The 21301-nt window shown below is 39.1% G+C and overlaps 1 protein-coding gene across 5 annotated transcripts in view; it reads right to left on the bottom strand.

The window, feature by feature from the left end:
* The window catches only part of LOC121647328 (myosin-10), a 59007-nt gene that overhangs the window by 18985 nt on the left and 18721 nt on the right, over positions 1-21301 (bottom strand). For 3 of the 5 annotated variants that reach the window (XM_041996660.1, XM_041996684.1, XM_041996666.1), the window contains exons 4-14: positions 11086-11113; positions 9123-9225; positions 8588-8617; positions 6059-6151; positions 4755-4818; positions 4207-4305; positions 2575-2718; positions 2350-2445; positions 1212-1330; positions 344-496; positions 22-195 (exon numbers count right to left, since the gene is read on the bottom strand). In XM_041996660.1, the coding sequence (XP_041852594.1) occupies positions 22-195; positions 344-496; positions 1212-1330; positions 2350-2445; positions 2575-2718; positions 4207-4305; positions 4755-4818; positions 6059-6151; positions 8588-8617; positions 9123-9225; positions 11086-11113 (1103 nt within the window). The remainder of the gene's footprint in view (positions 1-21; positions 196-343; positions 497-1211; positions 1331-2349; positions 2446-2574; positions 2719-4206; positions 4306-4754; positions 4819-6058; positions 6152-8587; positions 8618-9122; positions 9226-11085; positions 11114-21301) is intronic. The other 2 variants (XM_041996674.1, XM_041996693.1) reach the window with 1 other exon arrangement.

Below are 21301 nucleotides of genomic sequence, written 5' to 3'. Positions count from 1 at the left end.
TACAGACAGAGGACCACCGACCGGCCTCTCGATGAGGTCGATGCAGGGCTGCAGGTCGAGGCCAAAGTCGATGAAGCTCCACTCGATGCCCTCCCTCTGGTACTCCTCTTGCTCCAGGATGAACATGGTGTGGTTGAAGAGCTGCTGCAGCTTCTCGTTGGTGTAGTTGATGCAAAGCTGCTCAAATGAGTTCAGCTGGAAGAAAAGTGAAAAGCCAAAGTCAGACTATGATCAAATCTGCACCTAATTGGGCATATATTGACTTAATAAATAAAAAAAAAAAAAAAAAAATTAGTTTCTTATCTTTACAGACCCATGAAAGATTGTAATAAAGCATTATCACCTCAAAAATCTCAAAGCCAGCGATATCTAGTATGCCAATGAAGGAGGCCCCCTGCCGCTTGGTCCTGTCCAGGGCCTTGTTGATGCGGTGGACCAGCCAGCGGAACAGCCGCTCGTACGTCGCCTTGGCCAGGGCTTCCACTGCAAAATCAGCCTGAGGTAAGACAAAGAGCAAAGACACACAAATGTTAATAATAAATAACCCTGAGAGATAGCAGGGCAGTGTATGACTTAAAACATGGTAATGCTGTTTTATAGTCTGTAGGGACGCAGATTTGTCTCAGTAGGACATCAGACTGGCTACAAATTAGCCAGGTGCCATGAACGGCCCGTCCAAACATGTGTTATAGATTTTATGTATAGTCTAAACAGAAAGAACAGACTAAACTTCAACTTTCTCAGGTTTAACAGCTGAGAAAATGACTGCAGAATCTTAGTTTATAAACAGATGCAATAACATTTGATATGAAAGGTTTTCACTGAAAAGTGTTGAGCAGTCCCAGGTTCTGGTGTCCAGCAGTTTTATCTCATTCTATTGATCATATGACACAAGACAGAAAATATTAACCCAAGTTTTAGAAACTGTTAAGGGATATTTATCATTATTTCCTGTCTTTTTGAGGTGTAATCCAATAACTGGTTGAAGTAATTTCACCTGTAAAGTGCCTTGAGATGACTTTGTTGTTTTAATGTCGTTGCTGCTCCCTGCTGTAATGCTTTTAATGTTTTATGTAAAGCACTTCGAATTGTCTTGTACATGAAATATGCTATACAAATAAATTTGCCTTGCCTTACACAAATAAAGCTGAAGTGAACTGAATTAAATTAAAATGAATCTAGAGATGAACTGACCCACACTGACCGCTCACCTGCTCTTTAGTCTGTGCCTTCTGCACATAGTCTCGTCCCACTTTGATCCTGGGGGTGAGGATGGCTCGGGTGAACTCCATGACGTTCATCCCAAGCAGGTGGCAGAGTTTCTGTGCCGCTGAGAGAAGCAGAAAACACAAAGCACTCAGCTTACTGAACAAATACACATTTTTACCAGCAGACAGAAGATAACATTAGTTCTTATAATATTAAATTTACACTATCGTATGTCTCTACAGCTGATGTGATGATGAAATAACTGAATTAAAAATCAGATACTTCTGAAGCAGAAGGTAGATACACAACATCAGCTAATTTCCTGCTTCTGTCTTATACCCTCGCATATGAATGGTAAGATTGACCCTTATAATTTTAATTTAAACACACACTGCAAATCTATCCACAATCATGCATGGGGGGAATGCTCATTTAGCTACTCATTTAGCTAGATTTAGCAACTTTTAGACTTTAATGTAAAACATATTTTAAATTAATGAAAGATTTTATGTTTTAAACAGACTTCACACCAACAAGCAGCTAAAGAACCAAAATATGAGTGAAAAATAAAATTAAGTCATTATATTGGCTCTAAACTAATAAAAAAAGGGGTGTATTTATTACAAAGTATCTAACACCCTTCCACCCAAATAACCGCCCAATAAAATTATAACCAAACTGCTTTTTTGTTGGGTTTTTTTTAGTTTAAATTTCTTATTTTCGGCCAAGGCTTTGTTGACTATTAGGTGGAAGTGGGCTGTTCTAACAAAGGTGTGTGGTCTCACCCACACAATGCAAATCTTGGCTGGTCAGAGACCTCAGAAGGGATTTCTTTAACTAAACTCTTCTCATCGTGTTAAATGCGACAGCTAATTTAATATTACTAACTATAAAATGCATTCAACTTTTGCCTTATGTGCCAATGATGTAGCTGAGATTTTAGGAGCATCTGGTGGTGCAGACATGATCCAAACATTACAAGCATTCCTATATGAAGAGTCACATAATATATCTTCTGCATAGTCATGTTTCATCTGAAGCATATGCTCAAAGTAGAAAATAATGACGGCACGTAATACGTGCAGGCTGTTTTCTATCAGCAGGAAGGTCAGAGTCCTCTCACAGATGTGGAGTGTTTACCTGTGTTCTCAGGCATGGAGGCTTGATCCGTGTTTCTCTCCTTTTTAAAGACAACGTTGCCAAACTGAAGCACCGCCGAGACCACCTTCAACATGCCTGGCAAAGAGGGGGCAAGATGAAAGGAAGGTCATGCCAACACATAAAAAAAAGAAGAAGAAAAACAATTGTTTTATTGTGAAAGGAGGATGTGCTATGTTTCAGAGCACATCTGGAACTTGTACTCACAGACTATCTCATCATGGGAGAAACCCATGATGTGCATGGCATCCATCGTCTCCTGGAAGTTGTCCTTGTCCTGCTGACCTGGGATGGGAATGTTGCCATTGGACAGGAAGCGGTAGTTGTTGAAACCCTCGAGGAGGAGGTCCGCTGGAGAAGAAAATAAAAAAGCTTTTTAAGGATAATTAATCATCTAAAGGCATTTATATCACCACATTCTTTTTTTCTACTTATATGTGTTTTCCTACATGTTGAACTGATTTTAGTTTAGACTCTGTGTTTGTGAAGTGTATTAGCATAATTATGTCTCTTTGTTTCTAAAGCCCTGTTTACTTGTTTTCAGCATTTGTCTATTCAAGTGCTTGTGGTTTGAATTGCCGTTTATTTTCGTAAAATTGGCTTTGTTAAGCTTTAAGCTGACTCTCTCCTGGTAATGTGGATGTATAGCATCTATATATTTATACAAGCATTGCACATCAATTACTGTGCAAACACTGACAAAAAGGGGTTAAAACAATTTCAACTTGTGTTTTTTTTTTAAATACATCAAAAACATATAAATTCTTGAACAATATTTCAGAAAATATTCAGAAAATGAAGTTCTGAGGAACTGGGAAACTGATTTAGGCAGATCCTTGAATGGGATTATGTCTGTAAAACTCTTCCCATCTGGAAATCCACATTTGACTGTACAATATGGGTTAAACTAACTCAGCACTGTGAGCGAGGGTACCCTTATTCACATGGTTTGGTCATGCAGAGAAATACAAACATTCTGGGAAAATGTTCTACAGCTTTGGCTGAACTTGTTGACTATCCTCTTCATTGTGAGCTGGCTTTACACATGTTGAACTCTTTTATTGAAGGACTTTTGTCTAAAGTTCACCAGCTAATTCTAACAAGTGGAAAAAAGACTGATAGCAGTGAATTAGAAGGATGCAGATCCACTGAAAGATGGCTGCAGACCACATGGAAGGGACCCATCTAACAGAACTTTATAATAAAGAGCAGCAGCTGTGGAAAACTCTAATGCATTAAAATATCCATTATTTCCTGAATTATGAGACATAACTCTGTGGCAAAGTAAACTGGATCATTTTTCTCTACTTATTTATATATATATATATATAGATAATTTTTCAAATGTATGTTGAGCTCATCCTCCAAATTGCAACGTTACTCAGTGACACATCATTTGTAAAACATCCTCTGTTTTGTTTTTCTTTACTATTTCCATCCTTTTCTGTTCATTACAAACACAATAAAGTTTAAGTTAAAAGATTAAATAAATAACACCATAAAACAATCAAATCTTTTAAATTAAAGAGCTGTGTTTGTTGGTATCCAGGTTGTTTGTGCAGTGCACGGAGGGCTTAAGTAATACTTAATCGGTTTGCAGGGGAAATATGTTGTAATAGTTGGACCCAACTGTTCACAAAATATCTTCTGCATCATCCTGAAACAATGTGCCAGTGAGGTCAATTAAAAGCAAACCAGACAGGCAGTTTTTGCTGCACTGGTTCTAATATAAACCAGTTCTCTGAAGCTCCGTTCCTCGCCTGAAGCAAACAAGCACACAAAGGAAATCTCGCTGTCATTGCTTTGATTCTTTTGTTTATTTGCTCCTGGGACACTCACTGCGAAGATGCTCTCCAGCTCCTGCCAGCAGGCGGTAGAAAACGTGGAAGGTCCTCTCATCCTTTGCCTGTCTAATGGCCCTCGACTTCTCCAGGAGATCTGAGAGCAAAAGTTAAGGGCTGGCAGGGGAAAATGAAACTGTCATCTTATAAAAGAGAAAAGACGGTTAAGAAGCGGGGCCATTAAAAAAAAAATCTTATTAAAAATATTTCTTAAATTCCTAGATTTCCACAAAATTATGTCTACAAGCCTTATAAAAAAAAAAAAAAAATCTCAGAAGGTTTTCCGGTTATTTTCCTCACCAGGAATAATGAGCTTTAATAAAAGTGAGGAATAACAAAGAAAGCTTTGTTTCTTTACAGTTCAATGCCCTCTAGCTTCGCGTGGGGAACATGCAGAATGGAAGCTGCATTCTTAAGCCGTGGTGAGTCGCACAACCGTCCCACTGCTCTCTAAACTCAGTCTGCACTCTGGTTCAGCCCTCCTCATTGTGTTTTAAACACCAATTCATCCGTCTGCTCCTACGCTCGGCCCGGCAGTGAGGATACATGTTTCAATGTTGGCCCCGACGATGTAACCTGTGACGTCAAAGTTGATTCTGATGAACTTCCCCTGCAGGAAACAACGAACACATTTATGTTAAAAAACAGATGAGCTCAACTTAAAAGGCTGCTCTCTGCATGCTGGCATAATTGTGTGTGTGTGTGTCTGCAGCTGTCATCTATCTATTTTTCCCTCCTTTTGGGTTTTTACACACCACTTTGTGGATTCTTGCAAAGGACAGACATGCAGATAGGAAGAAAATGCCTTTATTAGGAAGTACCAGGTTAACAGGTCAGAAGGAATCTGAGGCATGTCTGTGGTTTCCTGACGGTGAATGTGTGTAAGTGTGTGGGAATATGTGCGCTCCATCTGTCTGCCGGGACCCACTGCTTCTTATCTGAAACAGCAGGAATGGTGAGGACCTGAACGCCAAGGCGCTTAATCACAGCCACGTGGTTAACTCAGTCACCAAGAAGTCTGAAAAGCTTGAAATGGTTGAAATCCTAGTAACACAGATCATATTAGATGCACGGCATCCTTTTTTTATTACTTGTATAAAATACACATGTTTTTAAAAAATATTTTATTAAATTATGTAATAAAATAACCCAAAAATGAATATCTAAGAAATAGTAAAACCTACGGTGACTATTTTTCTGTGGTCAGATTGAAGGGAAGGCTGGTACTACGTTCACTCAGAGTAAAATTTAAAAACAAGGCAAACTAAGAGCCATGGGTTGGTCTAAATGTAACTCAATCCACCTACTAAACCCTCAAAAGCTCACAAATTGACATTTTATATGAAAAACCAAGACAAAAATAACAAATTGTGGTTTACAGGAGTTATGAACCAGAATATTTCCAGGCATGGAGCAGGAACTTCCTGCTGGTTGCATGGCTAGCATTTAAAATAAAGGGAATTGATTTGTAAGCTTAAGAAGCTCTAGTAATTTATTTAATTTTTGGTCACTCTGTTAATCTGCAAAGCTATGGAAGACGTGGCTGGTGTGTCAGCTGAGCTACAGTCTATAAACATAAAAACTTATAAAAACTTTATAAAAACTATAAAATTGATTTCAATGTAAAACAAGACATCTAATGATTAAACAAGAGATCACGAACTAGCATGGAAACAGACGTTTTCTAATGATGCTCATGCAAACTGATGGTATTTCTTTGAGTTTGTGTGACATTAGAAGGCTCGCTGATAATAAAAACATGCTTCATGAGTTAGGGTAATAAATATGACTTTGTGTACATAGTTAAGAAACACATAAATCCATTTCTCGTTTAAAGAATGTAAACTCACAAAGCGAGATGAGTTGTCATTTTTCACTGTCTTGGCATTGCCAAATGATTCGAGGATGGGGTTGGCTTGCAGGAGCTGGCGCTCCAACTCACCCTGTAGAAAAAAACAAAAAACAAAACAAAGGTAAGAAGCTGTCAGACACTTATAACTCCTTGCACAAACTGGATCTTTTTCTATCACTATATCTGATTCACTTATTTATTTTTTTAAACATAAACAAGCTGGAAAGACTAAATCAATTATTTAAAACAGAGAGAGAAAAATGAAGCCAAGTCAGTATGTTAAGCCAATCTTTCAGACAGCCAGCAATTCATCATGGCTCTGTTGGCTTTGCTTGAGTCAACTGCAGTACAACGTGATTTTTGTCAAGGGAACTCGACAAGTTTGAGAGGCCAAGACAACCAAACAGTTTGATGGAGCTTGTGAAACCACAAAAGCACTAAAGTGAGTGTGTTTTGCCACATGTGCTATGGTGAGGGGGTTTTAGCTTGGACTGATGAGTGAGAGCATTCTTCTGGTCTGCACATTCCTCTGGCTGTGATCGTTTACCATATATGGTGTGTCCGAAAGGTGTACCACCAGGATGGTCGTGCAGCTGCCTCCAGAATCCTAAAACCTGAGTTAACAGGCAGATGAAGCATTCTGGAACCCAAATCGTCAGATTCTTTAACACATGACACCATTTCCTCTAACCAGGGCACCAGGAGTACAAAAATAGTCCTAACTGGCCCTTCTGGACTCTGCCAGCTCAGAGGGAACAGAGCAAGTTTTACCAGGCGGGTTGTTCCTGTAGGTTGGCCAGTTTTAGCCATCATCTAATAAGATAGACTACCTACAGGCTTTTTGAAATGTTATGCATAGAATAGCAGAAAAATAATACTGACAGAGACTGAGATAAACACCAACACTGCAACTACTGGCTGTCTGGACCCTTGCTCAGATATCCTCTCCTTTCCTTGTTGCATCTCTACTCTTCCCCACCAAAAAGCCAAAGGCACAGTCCAAATGCTTTAGATTAAAGCAGATTAGAGCAATGAAAATCAAATAAACAAAGAAAATCAGAGGCAGACGAGTACTCAAGAGCTAAACTGAATAAGCATCCCTGGATCGCCACTATTTTTTTTTTCTGAGAAAAAACAGGAATAAAATAGTAAAACTAGGAAAACAGTCAACTTGACCAGTACAACTAAATATGGAAACAAACTCCAGAAATAGAATTTTGCAAAAATGTTGAGCTCTAAATAATTTCATTTACCTCCCCAGACATATAAGTCAAGGAACACAGTGCAACAATATAAGTATTAAGAAAACTTCTTTCACTGTCTTTGTTCAGTCTGCTGTGTCTAAAAGTGTTAACGGTGTAGCTCATCAGTATAACAAAGGAGTTCATTCTCAGTGTTATCTCTCACAAAGACATGCATACACGTCTGTTTAAATGGCCCATTTGACATCCTCATTGAGAGGATTATGAAAGTCAGGTCTTTTCTAGTCTGCTTTGAGTAATTTCCACCTCCTTCCAGTCGCCTCTCCCGCACCATATATTTCTCCCTTAATCCTCGGCCCTACATTCCTCTGGCCCCTGCCCAGAGGCAGCTGTAATGCAATGCAGGGGGAAAGCGGCATTAAGGAGGTCAGCGTGGATGGTGCGCTCCGGCCAGGGAGCGCTGACGCACTGAGTGGCAGCTTCCAACTCTCAGCTGCTGAAACACAGCATATTAAACAGGTATTTGTCTGCTCAAAAATGTTGGATGATAGGACTCATAAGACTCCCTCAACTTCTGCAGTTATTAGATTTGCAGATGACAGAGAAACATCAGGGGGGAGAAGGGAAAGTAGCCAGATGAAAAAAGCCAAAAAATGTCAATTTTGTGGAGAAACAAAGAAACAAAAGATGTAGTTGTGCCAGAAGAGGCTGAGTGGTCTTACCTAAGTTAATCTGGGACAAAACATTGTGAATTAATATCAGAAAATCCATGTGAGATTATCTGAAATTCTCTACAAACATGCATCTAAAGCTTATTACTGATGGAAAACATGCATGAGTAAGGCAAAGACTAGTTTTTAAAATTTGGTTTCTAATGACAAACATTCATTTTAGTAATATGGGAAAATAAAGTGTGAGGAGAGATGTTTAGTGCGGCTGTGATCTGATCTGCACACTGCTGAATGCTACAGGCCACGCAGGCTCAGGCTCCATATGAACACATTCATAGCAGGTATTTGACTGACATGTGTTTCTAATAGAACATCTTAATTCTAATAAACCCAAACCAACTGATTAAACAAAGTGTTTTAATACCACAAGCCTGCCGGTTTCAAGGCAGATTCACTGAGTTTCAAATAACCATGTGAGAAGACTGAGCCAGCACAAACAAATACCTCATAATGAAAGAAGCTTAGATTAGTCCGTCAATATCATTATGAAAGAAGCAGAGGTTTAAAGAGAGTGGCATGCAAATGCACACAGATATCAAAATGGATCACACACTCTTCTTTTTTTTTTCAAAAGAAAGCCAGAGATACACTTGCCTGTAGCTTGAATGCTTTGGGAGATTCGGGCTGTTTGTTACGGATAAACAAATGCAAGTGTTAAAACCTGAAGCGCTTACGTCAAGACACAAGGAAACAGAATATTATCCCTCCACCCCTCCCCACCCTACCGGCTACACTGCTGCAGAAAGACACTGGATGGAATCAAGCATCTATTAGGTTAGCTATAGACTAAAACATTTTTTTAAATAAAATATTTTGGATGAAGCTTGTTTGCTTTCTGGAAGGATGTTAGATGAGAAGACGCACACACTTCTTTATATATTGCTAAGCTAAGCTAAACTAAAGCATGAAAGCGTTATCAATCTTCATTGCATTTCTTTAACAACAATGTGAAAAAGGTCATTCACAAACACACCATGTGGTTTTTCTTTGAAGGTGACATCATGGACAAGTGAGTCAATATAGTTCAAATGGGATGAGTTTTAAAAGGAGAGAAGAGAGGACAAGGAAAGAGTGGAGGCCCAGATTTGGCAGGGGGTAGAGGAGGGGAAGCGTAAGCAGTGAGGCTCACAGGAATGTTGTGGTCTTTGCGTCCTTTGTGTGAGGAGGCAACGTGGGCCAGGTACTGGATGACCTTCTTCGTGTTCTCGGTCTTGCCAGCTCCTGATTCACCTCTAAAAACAAAGGATTCGGACAGCGACGAGTGAGAAAAAATGAAAGCTTACGTCATTGATGTAAATCACATGTCACATTACAAGAGATAATCTGTGTAAGATGAAACCACAACCAAAATAATTGTTACTTATCATTATTGTGGTCTATTGTGACTGGATGAATGGTAAAGACTCCCGGAGTAAATAACCATCAGAATATCTGTTGTTGATGTTTTTTTTATATCAATCCATTTGTTAGTTTGACTGGAGAATGCTGCGGTCTGGCGGGCCAGTCTCCCAAGTTTCCAGGCCCTGCTTTTTGGGCTGTATCTAATGATAGCTGTGTTCAGGCAGGGCCTTCCACAGTTCCCACAGTCAGGTCCCAGAGCCCAGAGAGCACAGGCCAACAGCAAAACCAGTCCAGTGACACCACATCTAGCTACATACCAGTGGCTTTAGTGTAGCTGGTTATTAGCTCCTACATGCACATAGTAGACAGCAGTTTTAGATGCTACACTAGAATATGAGGGGCGAGTCCTCGAATGCAGAATTTGAGCATAGGAATATGGGTCAAACTGGGAAGCATTTCCTTCTTTGCCTGGCAGTATGTTTACAAAAATGTCTGACTGAAGATTTTAAATGATATTTTTCTTCAAATCTTTTCTGTATCAGGCAAAATGCACATCATTTAAAGATATTACAGCCAATGGGATGATTCACTTTGAGATATTCTCTCTCTCACATGTGAGATTCCTCAGATTCTCCATCCTTCAGGCAGCTATGTGTCATAATATTTGGGATTTAACATGTGAACATGACATGACACAGTGGCTCCTTTTCAGGTATGTGTTTCCAGATGTCGCTGACACTTGACAGTGAACTGCATCGTAAAATGAACTTCATTCAAAAGAGCATTTATCTGATTTCTTTTGCTTGTAATGTAAAGGACGTCTATATAAGTACATAGTCTTCCTGACTGCTTTGATTTCTCCTTCACAGCTTTTACCTAGGTAGAATCATTTATAACAGAATATTTTATTGGTAATTACAAGAACACAAACAAAAATTGACTGTTCACAATGTTAATGTGAACAGAAACTAAAATAATTTTGCAAAACCTGCCATGACGCCATGCTTTGTTGGATTTTTGCTGTATTTTATGACAGGGAAGAGTCAGACCTATGCTAGGCCAAGAGCAGACGTGCAACTTACAATTCATTGCATTAAAGATATTTTTCCTTGGATGGAGAGAGGTTGTTTCTTTAAACTACTGAGCACCTGAATCAGGTGGCAAAACTGCTTCACCATCAACAGGGCGTGTCTTTTAAAAAATTTAGGGCAGATAATGCAACTTGTCTGTTTGCTGGCAACATCAAGCCCGTGTCATGCTGAAAGAGAGTGGCACTCAATTACTTTCTGCCATGGAGGATGAGGGCAGGCCACCAAACCACACTCATAACTCCCTCAGTGTTGGGTAGAGCCGCTGTGCAACCCAGAATCCGCAAAAAAAGCTATTTGAAACTGGTCTTTAAATAACACACAGCAGGAAAATGGGCACTTGGCAAGTGACTGAGGATGAGAGAAGCATAGAGGGAAATGGAAAAAGACTTATTTTACTGAGATAAAAGAAGCAGGAAAACCACATTTAAAGGAACAGCAGGAGTCATGATTAAGGGCTCTTATTATAACTGTTTAGGACAAGAACTGATACCCTTTGATACGCCGGTTAAGGTGAGGTGATAAATCGTCTTTAGCTTGAGACAGCTTCATTTAACAGCCCACTGAACTGCTATATTACCACAAACACTTAAAAACATAAACCTCAGGAGTAGAGAAGAGAAGATGAAAGGAATTAGGAGAGTTAAGAGTTGCAGTACTCACGTGCAAAGGATAGATTGGTCCTCACGGTCTGTTAAGAGAAAAGCACAGTGAGCATTTTTTAAACTAGTTGTCCTTCAGTTTAACTAGAATAGTAACAAAAATGACCTTTTATAATTAAGCTGTTGGATGCAGACAGAATAAAAAGGAATAGACTACATAAGACTGGACAGTAAAGGGCGTTTCCACATGAAAAACTTCATGCTACTTCAAACACTGCTTCCTGTACACCAATTAGTGTGTTGAAAGTACATTTTACAGCCATTTCCAGCCTGCAGAATCCACACTACTCTGCTAAGCTAAGCTATGCAATGGCCATAAACCGACACCAAGGGTTGTAACCGAAGCTGCCACCCCTTTCATCACTGAGGAGCTTAGTCCAAGTCCAGATGACAGAGTAAGCACAGCCCACAGGAAGGGGTGACCTCAACTTTGTATGACCTTGTGCACTTTTAACAATGACAACCAGCAACAAACTGCCGTCTTTATCATTCATATGATATTAAAACCACTTTTCACTCTGCTGTGACTCAAAGCTACGCCACCATCTGTGGGTTAAAATCAGTTTGTGACATGTTTAAGCCTTACTTTTCATTTTATTTTCAAGAAATCATTATGGCAAATAATATGTTTATACGAAGAGATGATAGATGGATGTTAGGTAACACAATTAATCACATATGTGGTCACGGTTGAAGCATTTCCTCTTAAAGTTGAACTTGAGTTGCTTTGTTCGGAGTTTGGTTTTACTTCTTTAGGGTTTTTCTAATGTTTCAAACTATTTCATTTCACCCTGGTAAAGCAGAGGCAGAGCACAAACAGTAATTGTGTGGCAAAGCGTAAGTAAATCTTTGCTTTTGCCATATAACCCAGCTTAACACCTCTTCTAAAAGTACCAAATGGAACTACCAAAGTCAGTGCCTTGTTTTGTCATTTTAAAGAAAAATGTTTTGTTTAATTTGGTTCACATAAAACTAATTAGCAAAACTATTTTCCCACAAATGGACTCTAAGTAGTCAGCTGTTCACGAGAGGAGCCATCTGATATAAATTATGTCTTGTAGTAGCTGTTTATTATGGCTGCATCCTGAAGTCATGACCTAAAATTGCTAAACTCTACTCGTACGCTGCGGCAAGAATAAAACTTGACATCACATTTTTCATTAGTAAATGAACTGAAATGATCTCATCTTCTGCGAGCAACAAAGGCCTGTGGCTTAAAAACGTGTGGCGTTTAAAGTATGGACACCTCACTGCTGACTTATTAAGGGTGTCGACACCTGTGCAGACGAGCCGAGTCGAGGTTTAAACTTCCTCTCCAGAGATATGGCAGCTCGTCTAATAGCCTTCCATTCCAAAGAGATGAGGGGTTCAGCCAAAGGGCTTGCCAGAGAAATGTACTCACACCTTTGTTGATGTGTGTCAGTTTTCACATCTGGCGTAAGCCTTGAGGCGTTATCTTTCACCACAGAAATTACCTTTTGTCTGCGCACTCAAGTGTAAATTTCCTTAAGGTGACAAAAGCTGCATCTGCAGGACCTTTGCTCGTCTTTATATGAACAGTGAAAGTTTGCTTTTACACAAGGCAAAAAAAAGCCTATAATAAAATAAATGTATGCACACTTTGTGCTGGATGACAACTTTTTTTTTTTTTTTTTTTTTTTAGAGTGGATGATAAATGAGCTGCTCGTTTTATATCTTTTGATCTCCCTTGATAATGAGGCAGACTTTGGGTCAAAGTTTGATTACTCTTCCTGTTCATTTTTCTTTTTATAAAGCCAGTTCGACATCTGATGCTTATCAGATGTACATAAGGCAAATTTTCACAAGACCACAAATCCCACTGGACAAAGGCACTATAACAAACCATGAATATTAAAAGCAAACACACACTCATAGGTAAACAGCATAAAACAAAGGAGTGATGTGATAAGTGACCTCATGCTTCCGACATTCCCACCTGTTTGCAGTCTTCAAAAGATGAGAACATTGTTTAATGTTGTATTCCTGTTAAAAACCACTAGACTACAGTCAGTGAATTAAACCACGTGACAGAAAAGTCCTTCCTGAAAACAAACACAAACACCTCAGCTAGTCAGGAACTATATTTTGTCTCTTTGACAGCAGCTGTCACTAGTTTGTAAAGGCTGGGATGCAGACAGTGACTCAGCAGAGGAAAAAAATACAACAATGTGTCATTTAGGCCTGTAAAGATGTTCCTGGAAGCGTCTGCCTCTCATCGGTAGGAAAGAATAAGGTGACCTCACCACCTACTGCCGCGCCTGACCCGACATGAAATGATAGATGGGCTTTTCTGCTTCGTGTTTGTATAAAGCAAACAAAGATTAGGTGGACCTCTGAAAGTGTGCCTGAGATGTGCGAATGGGTTTATAGACAAGTTACTTGTAAACAAAACTATCTAGCTGATAGGATGGGAGAAGGGATGGGAATAACAACACATACACACTCATACACACCCATGGACATTGTTTCATTCTTTACTCATCATATATCTATTTCCCCATCATATCTCTGATGCCCTCATACTTTTTCTCTGACCCTCCATTCTTCAGTAAATATCAAACACTTTCAGTTCTTTAAACTGTCCCTTTAATCTTGCCTATGGAGGATCAGAAAAAGCTAAGATGAGCTTAACTTCTCTGGCCAAACTGTGCTTAAGCTAACTTGCAGATATTATTGTTGGATTCTTTGTAGAAATATTTATTCCAATAATGAAAATAAAAACAGAATGCGGCATAGAAAACACATCAGTTGTTGGAAGTGAGACAATTTACTATTTAATGATGAGCTCATCTTAAATGTGATAACAGGAACTAATCTTTTAAAAGATAAAAGACCACTGGAGGAACTTTGGAAGATCAAGGGATGCCCAAGATCTTTGCTTCCTCAGACAAGAACTGCGTTTAAACAGGCATGAATCGCTCATGGACATCACTGCATGCGCTGAGGAACACTTCCAGAAATAATTGTTTGTGAACACAGCTTGCTGTGCCGCCCACGTATGCAGGTTAAGCTCCAAAGAAGAAGCCAAATATGAACATAAAATAAAGTGAGGCAAAGTAGAAAACTGTTCTGTGATTGGTTAACCAAATCTCCAGTCCAGTCCGAAGACCAGAGGAACCATCCAGCTTGTTATCAGAATTTCCATAAAAAGACTGCATTATGGAACTGGCAACTTGTACATCTGGAAAGCCACCATCGATGCTGAAAGGAACGAGTGTAAAAGCAAGATGTGCTTCTATGCAGATGACGTCTTTTTCAAGGTAGATGTTGCATATGTCAGCAAGACCATGTCTGAAAACATGTCTGACTGGCCGGCTTGCAATTCAGAGCAGTTTTATGACATTTGGCAAAACATAAAAGCACAAAATACAAAAAAGCTCCAGGACTGCTGAGTAGCTAGAATCCTATATCATGCAAAAATGGGACAACATTCCTGTTTCACAGGTCCAACAGCAGGTCTCATCCCTTCCCATATGTTTACAGTGGGTTTTTAAAAATAATAAACTGGCTCTGTTTGACCTGTTTGGAGACAGTCTGCTCACATCAAATTTAAAATGAGCTAATAATTACCATAAAATAGTAAAATGTCTTACTTTCAATATCTGACATGTTTTTTAATGTTTTGTCTTTAATAAAATTTTGGATATTAAATTTTTGCAAATCATTATAGTATGTTTTTATTCATTCATTTACACAGTGTTCCACCTTATTAGAATTCAGGGTTTAATCATTCTTCTGTGAATGTTTGTGATGTGGATATATCCATCAGGTTTATGCTGCTACTGTGGGCCTCTTGGCTGCTGCTGCTTCCTATATTTCCATGGCAACTAACTACTGGGTCATATTTACCCACAGTACCATGCTGGTTTGATATAGACTGTAAGTGAACCAGTCAAACTGAACGTTCCCTTTCCCTTCCAGTAGCTCATTACTGCCTCACTAAATCTTCACCTCTTTTGTGTTTCCCTTTCCCCTCAGTTGTTCTCATTTCCTCATTCCCTCCTTCACGCACAGTAAAAGCAGGATTACTCTCACAGCAACAAACTTGTGCTTTGCAGGAGGTGAAATTCGTTTCTCCGTCAGCTACAGATGCTTTTAATTCAACCACATCGTTATGGCTTTAGTAATTTCCTTGAAAACAACTCACAGCCAATAATGAAGGTAATGAAATGGGAAGTTCTAGGTTAGGCCACATTTTATTTACAAAGACTAAATACAAATCAGGGTCTAAATCAAGGAAACATTCAATAAGCAATGTTATTGATTTGTGTAACAGCCATTTTTAGACATATTTAGAGGGTCTACAGCTGCTGTAAGCCTTACTTTAGGGGCTCAGAATACATTAAAATCATGTGTGCAGAAAATGGAAACATGCTTTTCTCAGATCATATTGGACTCCGTGTTATGTCACGCCTGATGGACATATGACACTGGAGCATATGTACAAATCTAACTTCAGGCTCTTTCAGTAGATGGTGGGCTCATTTGGCACAGTAGGATTCCCTTTTTTTTGCTGATAATTTATCCCCCATGAGGATAAAACAAACCCTCATTCTTTAAATTCCAGAGCACCCCCCATCCAATGAGAGCCCCAATCATTACCACAACCCTCTCTTATCAACCATATTTAACCTACATGGCCTTAGCCACGTAGTCTGACTCCTCGTCTGACTATGTCCCATACTTTATAGTTTTATTTTCTTTCATTTAAACCACTGTAAAATGCCTTCAACTTTTCTGCTTTGCATAAAGATCCCTCTTTTTCTTGGAAGACAAACAGCATCGACCTAAAACATTCAGCCTTAAGTGGTAAAATTATACTTGATTTGTTGTTATTGTGATAATGTTCTTAATTTGTTGTTAAATGCTATGAGTCAAGTCTGAGGTTATCTTTAACTCCTGGGCAGCTATCAGCTATACACATGAGGTGAAACAGCATTTCACACTGAAAATCTAGGCTGAAAAGATTTCAGGGTTCCTACCCACAGCCACCAAAAACATTCCCCACATCTCAAGCTGAAACCAGACCTTAGTATGCAAAAACATTCTTAGCTCGAAGATCATGATTACATCCATTTATTGACAACGGTCCTCAGCAATATGGCTGCAGCTCAAAGTCTAGCCCACACATTGTTCTCCTAATAGTTCTAAACTTTTGTTGTAGTTCTGTGGATGTGAATCCACCAGCTTTCAAACCATCCATGCTTTCATTTATACCTCTTTTCATGCATCTCTCACTGGTAAAAAGAGGAAAATCTGACACATCTTTGCCCCCTTCTGCAATATGATCTACGTTAATGCTTTTAAATCAACACTATTTATCTAATCAAAACCAAAAATAACCCAACTTCCTGATTAGAAATATGCAGCTACAAAAACTATTTAACACAAGCTGGCTCTACAACATGACATTCGGCCTTTTGAGATCTTTGCAACTGGACGCGACACATTTTTTCCACACTGAAGCTCAAACGCTCACAATTTGCTTCATAAAAGAAGTCGTAAAACGCAACAGCACACAGTGAAAATTCTAGCGTCATGGCAACCACTTCACACACATGAGAAATCCTGAGCGATAGCCAGAAGGCTGCTTTCTCATAAACTGTTACATGTTGGAGAATCACCCACACTTACACAAACGCACACTCTCATGCACAAAACAAACTCCCAAGTCACAGTAGAATAAGATGATTGCATGAGTGGTGATATAAATATGGCGCCCTGATTACTCGTAAAGATCTAGAGCTGAGGCAGAACAGGGTCCACAGCTACTTAAGATCGGAGAAACAAAGCTCAGTGGATGTGTGTGTGAGAGGCAGAGCTCATTCACATTCCCAGACAGTGGAAGTAGTGATCTGGAAAGTGTCGTGGTCTGAGGATACCTGCAGTGTATAAATGTCACATTCAAGCTTTTGGAAAACAAGACGCAGACCTCTAAGGACGAAAACGCAACATCCTCCTACAGTTGTTTGGATTTTTAATTTGTTAAACAAACATATAACTCCTCCATAACCGCAGTTATTAAGAGAATACGAGTGATCACTTCCCCTCATCTACACTGCTAAAAGAAGTGAAGAAAAAGGAGGCAGTCTTCTGTTATAAAAGAAAATGCTCGCCTCAGGATAATGGCGAGAAACCTCAGATGACATCATCCGGATTATGGTTTCAGATTCTGGAAAGCCTCGTCTAACAATGTGTTCAGTATGAAGGGAATGTAGGCCTGGTGTTGATTCGCTCAAGACAGCCAATGTATCAAATATGCAGATATAATCTGTAAGATAGGAAGGAACACATGCACCAGCGGTGTGCTTCACAAAGCAAATCTGAAGTAAACTTTTCAAAAGCTGCAAAAACAAAAGAAATATGGAGCTCATACGTTTCAGTTTTTTGGTTTGTTGAGAGTTGGTCTGGAGCACCGTGAACGAATAAAAGTAGGTAAAAACAGACAGGTCTCTGATTTTAATTAACATCAAAAGGCTTTTTAACCATCAATTAAACAGCAGAATTTACAGTATATGATATAACTATTAAATTTCAGCAGTCAGGTGCTTAAAAACTAGGAACATTCAGTGTGCTGAGATATTCAAGCTCACCTGGATACAACAATGCACATTTGTTCGCCTAGATTGTTTTTATACCAAAAGCAGTGTTCTTAAATGGGTTTGTTTCAAACACTGTCACAGGCCCATTAAAGCAACACTACAGAAGTTTCAAATCCTAACCCCTTAACACCTGGATTTATTTACAATTCTATAAAAACCAAATAAATACAGCAAGAAATAAGTAAAAAAAATAACAAAAAAGAAAAAAGACAATCAAATACAATGCCATTAAATACTAAATAACTAATAATAGCAATGGGGCTGTAGCAACAAGTGTAACGGCAAACTCAAAAGTGCAAAAGTGTAACGGCAGGTGGACCAGTTGAATGTGCAAAAAAAGAAGAAAATAAAAATAAAATAAAATAAAATAGCAATGAATATTCAATTCAAAACAACTTTATTTATCCCCAACGGACAATTTTATTTCAACTCTCAACATAAAAAAATGTAAAAAAGCATAAAAACAACAAAAAGCCCACAAGCAACATCCAAACCCATTCAGGACGTGTCGGCCACAGGTCAGAAGAAGAAAAAATGAGCAAGTTATTAACCATTAATTAACAGGAAACCACGGCATCAATAGATAGAATACTTATACATAGAAATAAATACATACATAAATAGATAATGACTTGTAAACATGGGCCACAATCTAGTTTGTTGTCAAAGGCTCTTCGAGATAAGAACTCTAGTTTACTACTTGCGTCATACATTACCACTACTACTACTATTACTACATGCCCTGACTGCATCAAATTAGTGCGTGTACCCAGGTGATATGTTCCCACTGATGCAGAGCCAAGTTAGAGTCCATTAAAACCTGCATCTAATGCAACCATTTGATATGGGACTGAATGTTGTTTAAAAACTTAAACACTGTGCTTAAAAAGCCAGAAGTTAGTGGGTATCAGGAGGAGATTTTGACCAACATACAGAGACTTTACTGTATGACCATCTGCAACTACTGAGAAGCTCCAGTAAATGGCCCAACTGTACTCATTGTTGAACCAGCTGTCTTTTGGAGAACCACTTGAACAGAAGGGCAGAAATCCCCATGGAGATGCCTGACCCTCTGCATGCACCAGTATCTACAAGGGTATGTATGTGTGCTGGAATTCGTATGGTCCTGGTTTCCCATCATTCCCAGCACAGAGGCCTCTGGGGTATGGAACAGGAGTTGGTGGCGTAAAAAAAGGTGACATTAAAGGGAAATGGAAGTTTTAAGGTTGTTTTTTGTAGTGACTGTGGTTAAGTAACATCAGTGCAGGTTAGTAACAGAGCGTCTAGAGTAGCAGGTAGCAGTGTAGTACATGTTGGAGTGATGCATCGCTTTCACACCATCTGCAAATGAACAAATGGCTGGTGAGACTACAGTAAATCCAGAGAGAATAGAGAGCGTGGTCAGGAATAGAAGGGTGTGGTGGGAAGGGACCTGATAGCAGGATGAAGGGGGGGTGGAAACAGCAGTTAGGAAGACGTCAGTGTGGCACATTTGAGTCAGGACACAAAGAAGAAAAACAGCACCGAAATAGGCGATTTGCAGCTAGAGATGTTGTCAAGTCACCCACTGACATTCCTGCAGATGAAACCTTCAGGGATGTTCCACTACTTCTGGTCCAGTTGCTGGATAGTGGCTACAACTGGCAGCTGAGATCACAGACAGAAATAGACGGTCATAACGGTTTGTGGAATGTCCCCACCCTCTCGGAAGTGACAGCAGAGTTTAAGGGACCACCTGGGAGAGTGTGTGAGGGCAAAGATAGATCCAACACACACCTACACATAAAAGCAGGCAAGACATTTTTATCACCATCTACACCTTGAACTTCCTCTTTGGGAAATTCATTCACCCTTCTCGTCTCTTTTTTCCCCTCTCAATCTGTAATAACAGAATCATTTTTCCTATTTTTAACGTAATAAAGCCTGATAACGTAATAAAAATCTCTCTTCTTCTCATGGATGTGAGAGCCAGCTCCTCCATTATTTGTTAGACAAAATCTTTATTTAAAACATTTATTATGTGCTTATATTTAAAAATTTATAATTTCATGCCAGTGTCTTAGTTTCATGCAGCATTGTCAAATAAGATAACCCGGCCTTTTCAAACATTTAATTAAAACTTCTTTCAAACATTTCTCGAGGAAATTGTTTTAATGATTCAGACCTCTTTTGAAACTCTAACTATTGAACTGACACTAAAATTTGGGACTTAACTGCAACATACAACATAGACAATAAACTTTAATTTAGAAATATAAAAAGAAAAATTAAACAAAACAAATGGCCTTGGTGACAGGTATCACACGATTGGCAGTTATTACATGATTTGTTGCTTCACACCCTCATAGCAAATGACATAAAAAACTAAGGCAATAGTGATTAAAAAAATGCAACACTGGCTTTGAACCCTCATCTAAATCTGCAGAAGTAGACTCTTCTGTGTAACATTCATGTTCTCAGGTCTGTGTGGGTTTGTGTTATACTGAGCTGGACTCTGCAGACCATTTAGGCTTCTGGAGTCTCCCCCGTTTCAAGTCCCACAAAGCACATTTTTCAAATGCTTCTCATGTAGGGATGAAACGAGAAAAGTCTGGAAGGAAAAAAAAAAGGGGGAGACGGGACAGAACGCTAGAGTGAGAGAAAACAGTGAAAAAGCATATTTCACAAGGATGGGTGCTGGACTGGGGAGGAAAAAACCTTGAGCTTATTAGAGGACTCTTTGAAATTTAAGAATTTAATATCACTGCATTGATGTACTCGATATCTGTAGTTCAGTAGATGTGTGGCAGCTGTGTGGCTGCAAAGAAAATGTATGTGGTTACAGAGGGATGGAAATTCATTACATTTTCAAGTGGGAAAGTTACAATATGTAGGTAGACTTAGTCGTACCCCCTTTACTGCATCTGATTAATGTCAAGTAGACCACCGTTTGAAGGTATTTACATCCTCTCAGGAGCTCTTGAAGTTGATTTTTGCTCACATAAATCAAACTGCCTTTTTAGAGGCTGTGGGGGAGACAAAGGACTGCACTAACCATCCCATGATTGGTCCATTTTAAGCCTAATCACACCAATACAGATGTTTGTCTTGACTTTGATTGACAGCTATCATTACAGGAGAATATAATTACAGTAGCTTTGGAAGAAATAAAGAGATGGTTTTAGATGCATTTTTAGCTCACAGGATATGTTTTATACTAAATATTCCTCATGAAAAGGCCCCAAGGCCGACATTTCTGTCCACCAGACACAGCTAGTCTCCAGAAGCTAGCAGTTAACGGCCAACAACTGCTCGCTTGGACAGATCAAATCCCAGCATCTGGAGTTGGCACCTTATTTCGCTAGCCCTTCCTAGCCTTCGGTTAACCTACTCCTGGTTTATGAGAGAACATGCAAAATAATTGTGACCAGAGCTCAAATAGATAAATTGTTCTATCAGTTTGATCGTCAGAAGACGGAAAAACTGATAAAATGATAGAATGGTCTTAAAGTTAAATAAAAGTTAAATATATGTTGAACTTGTTGATAAATATTACGTAATTTCGGTGGATGACTGCAAAACATCGTCTCAGCTACAAGTGGAGAAGCAGACTGA

This window comes from Melanotaenia boesemani, chromosome 2 (assembly GCF_017639745.1).
Source record: "Melanotaenia boesemani isolate fMelBoe1 chromosome 2, fMelBoe1.pri, whole genome shotgun sequence".
Lineage (NCBI taxonomy): Eukaryota > Metazoa > Chordata > Actinopteri > Atheriniformes > Melanotaeniidae > Melanotaenia > Melanotaenia boesemani.
Note: the sequence above shows the minus strand (reverse complement) of the source record. Positions and strands in the feature narration are given on the sequence as shown.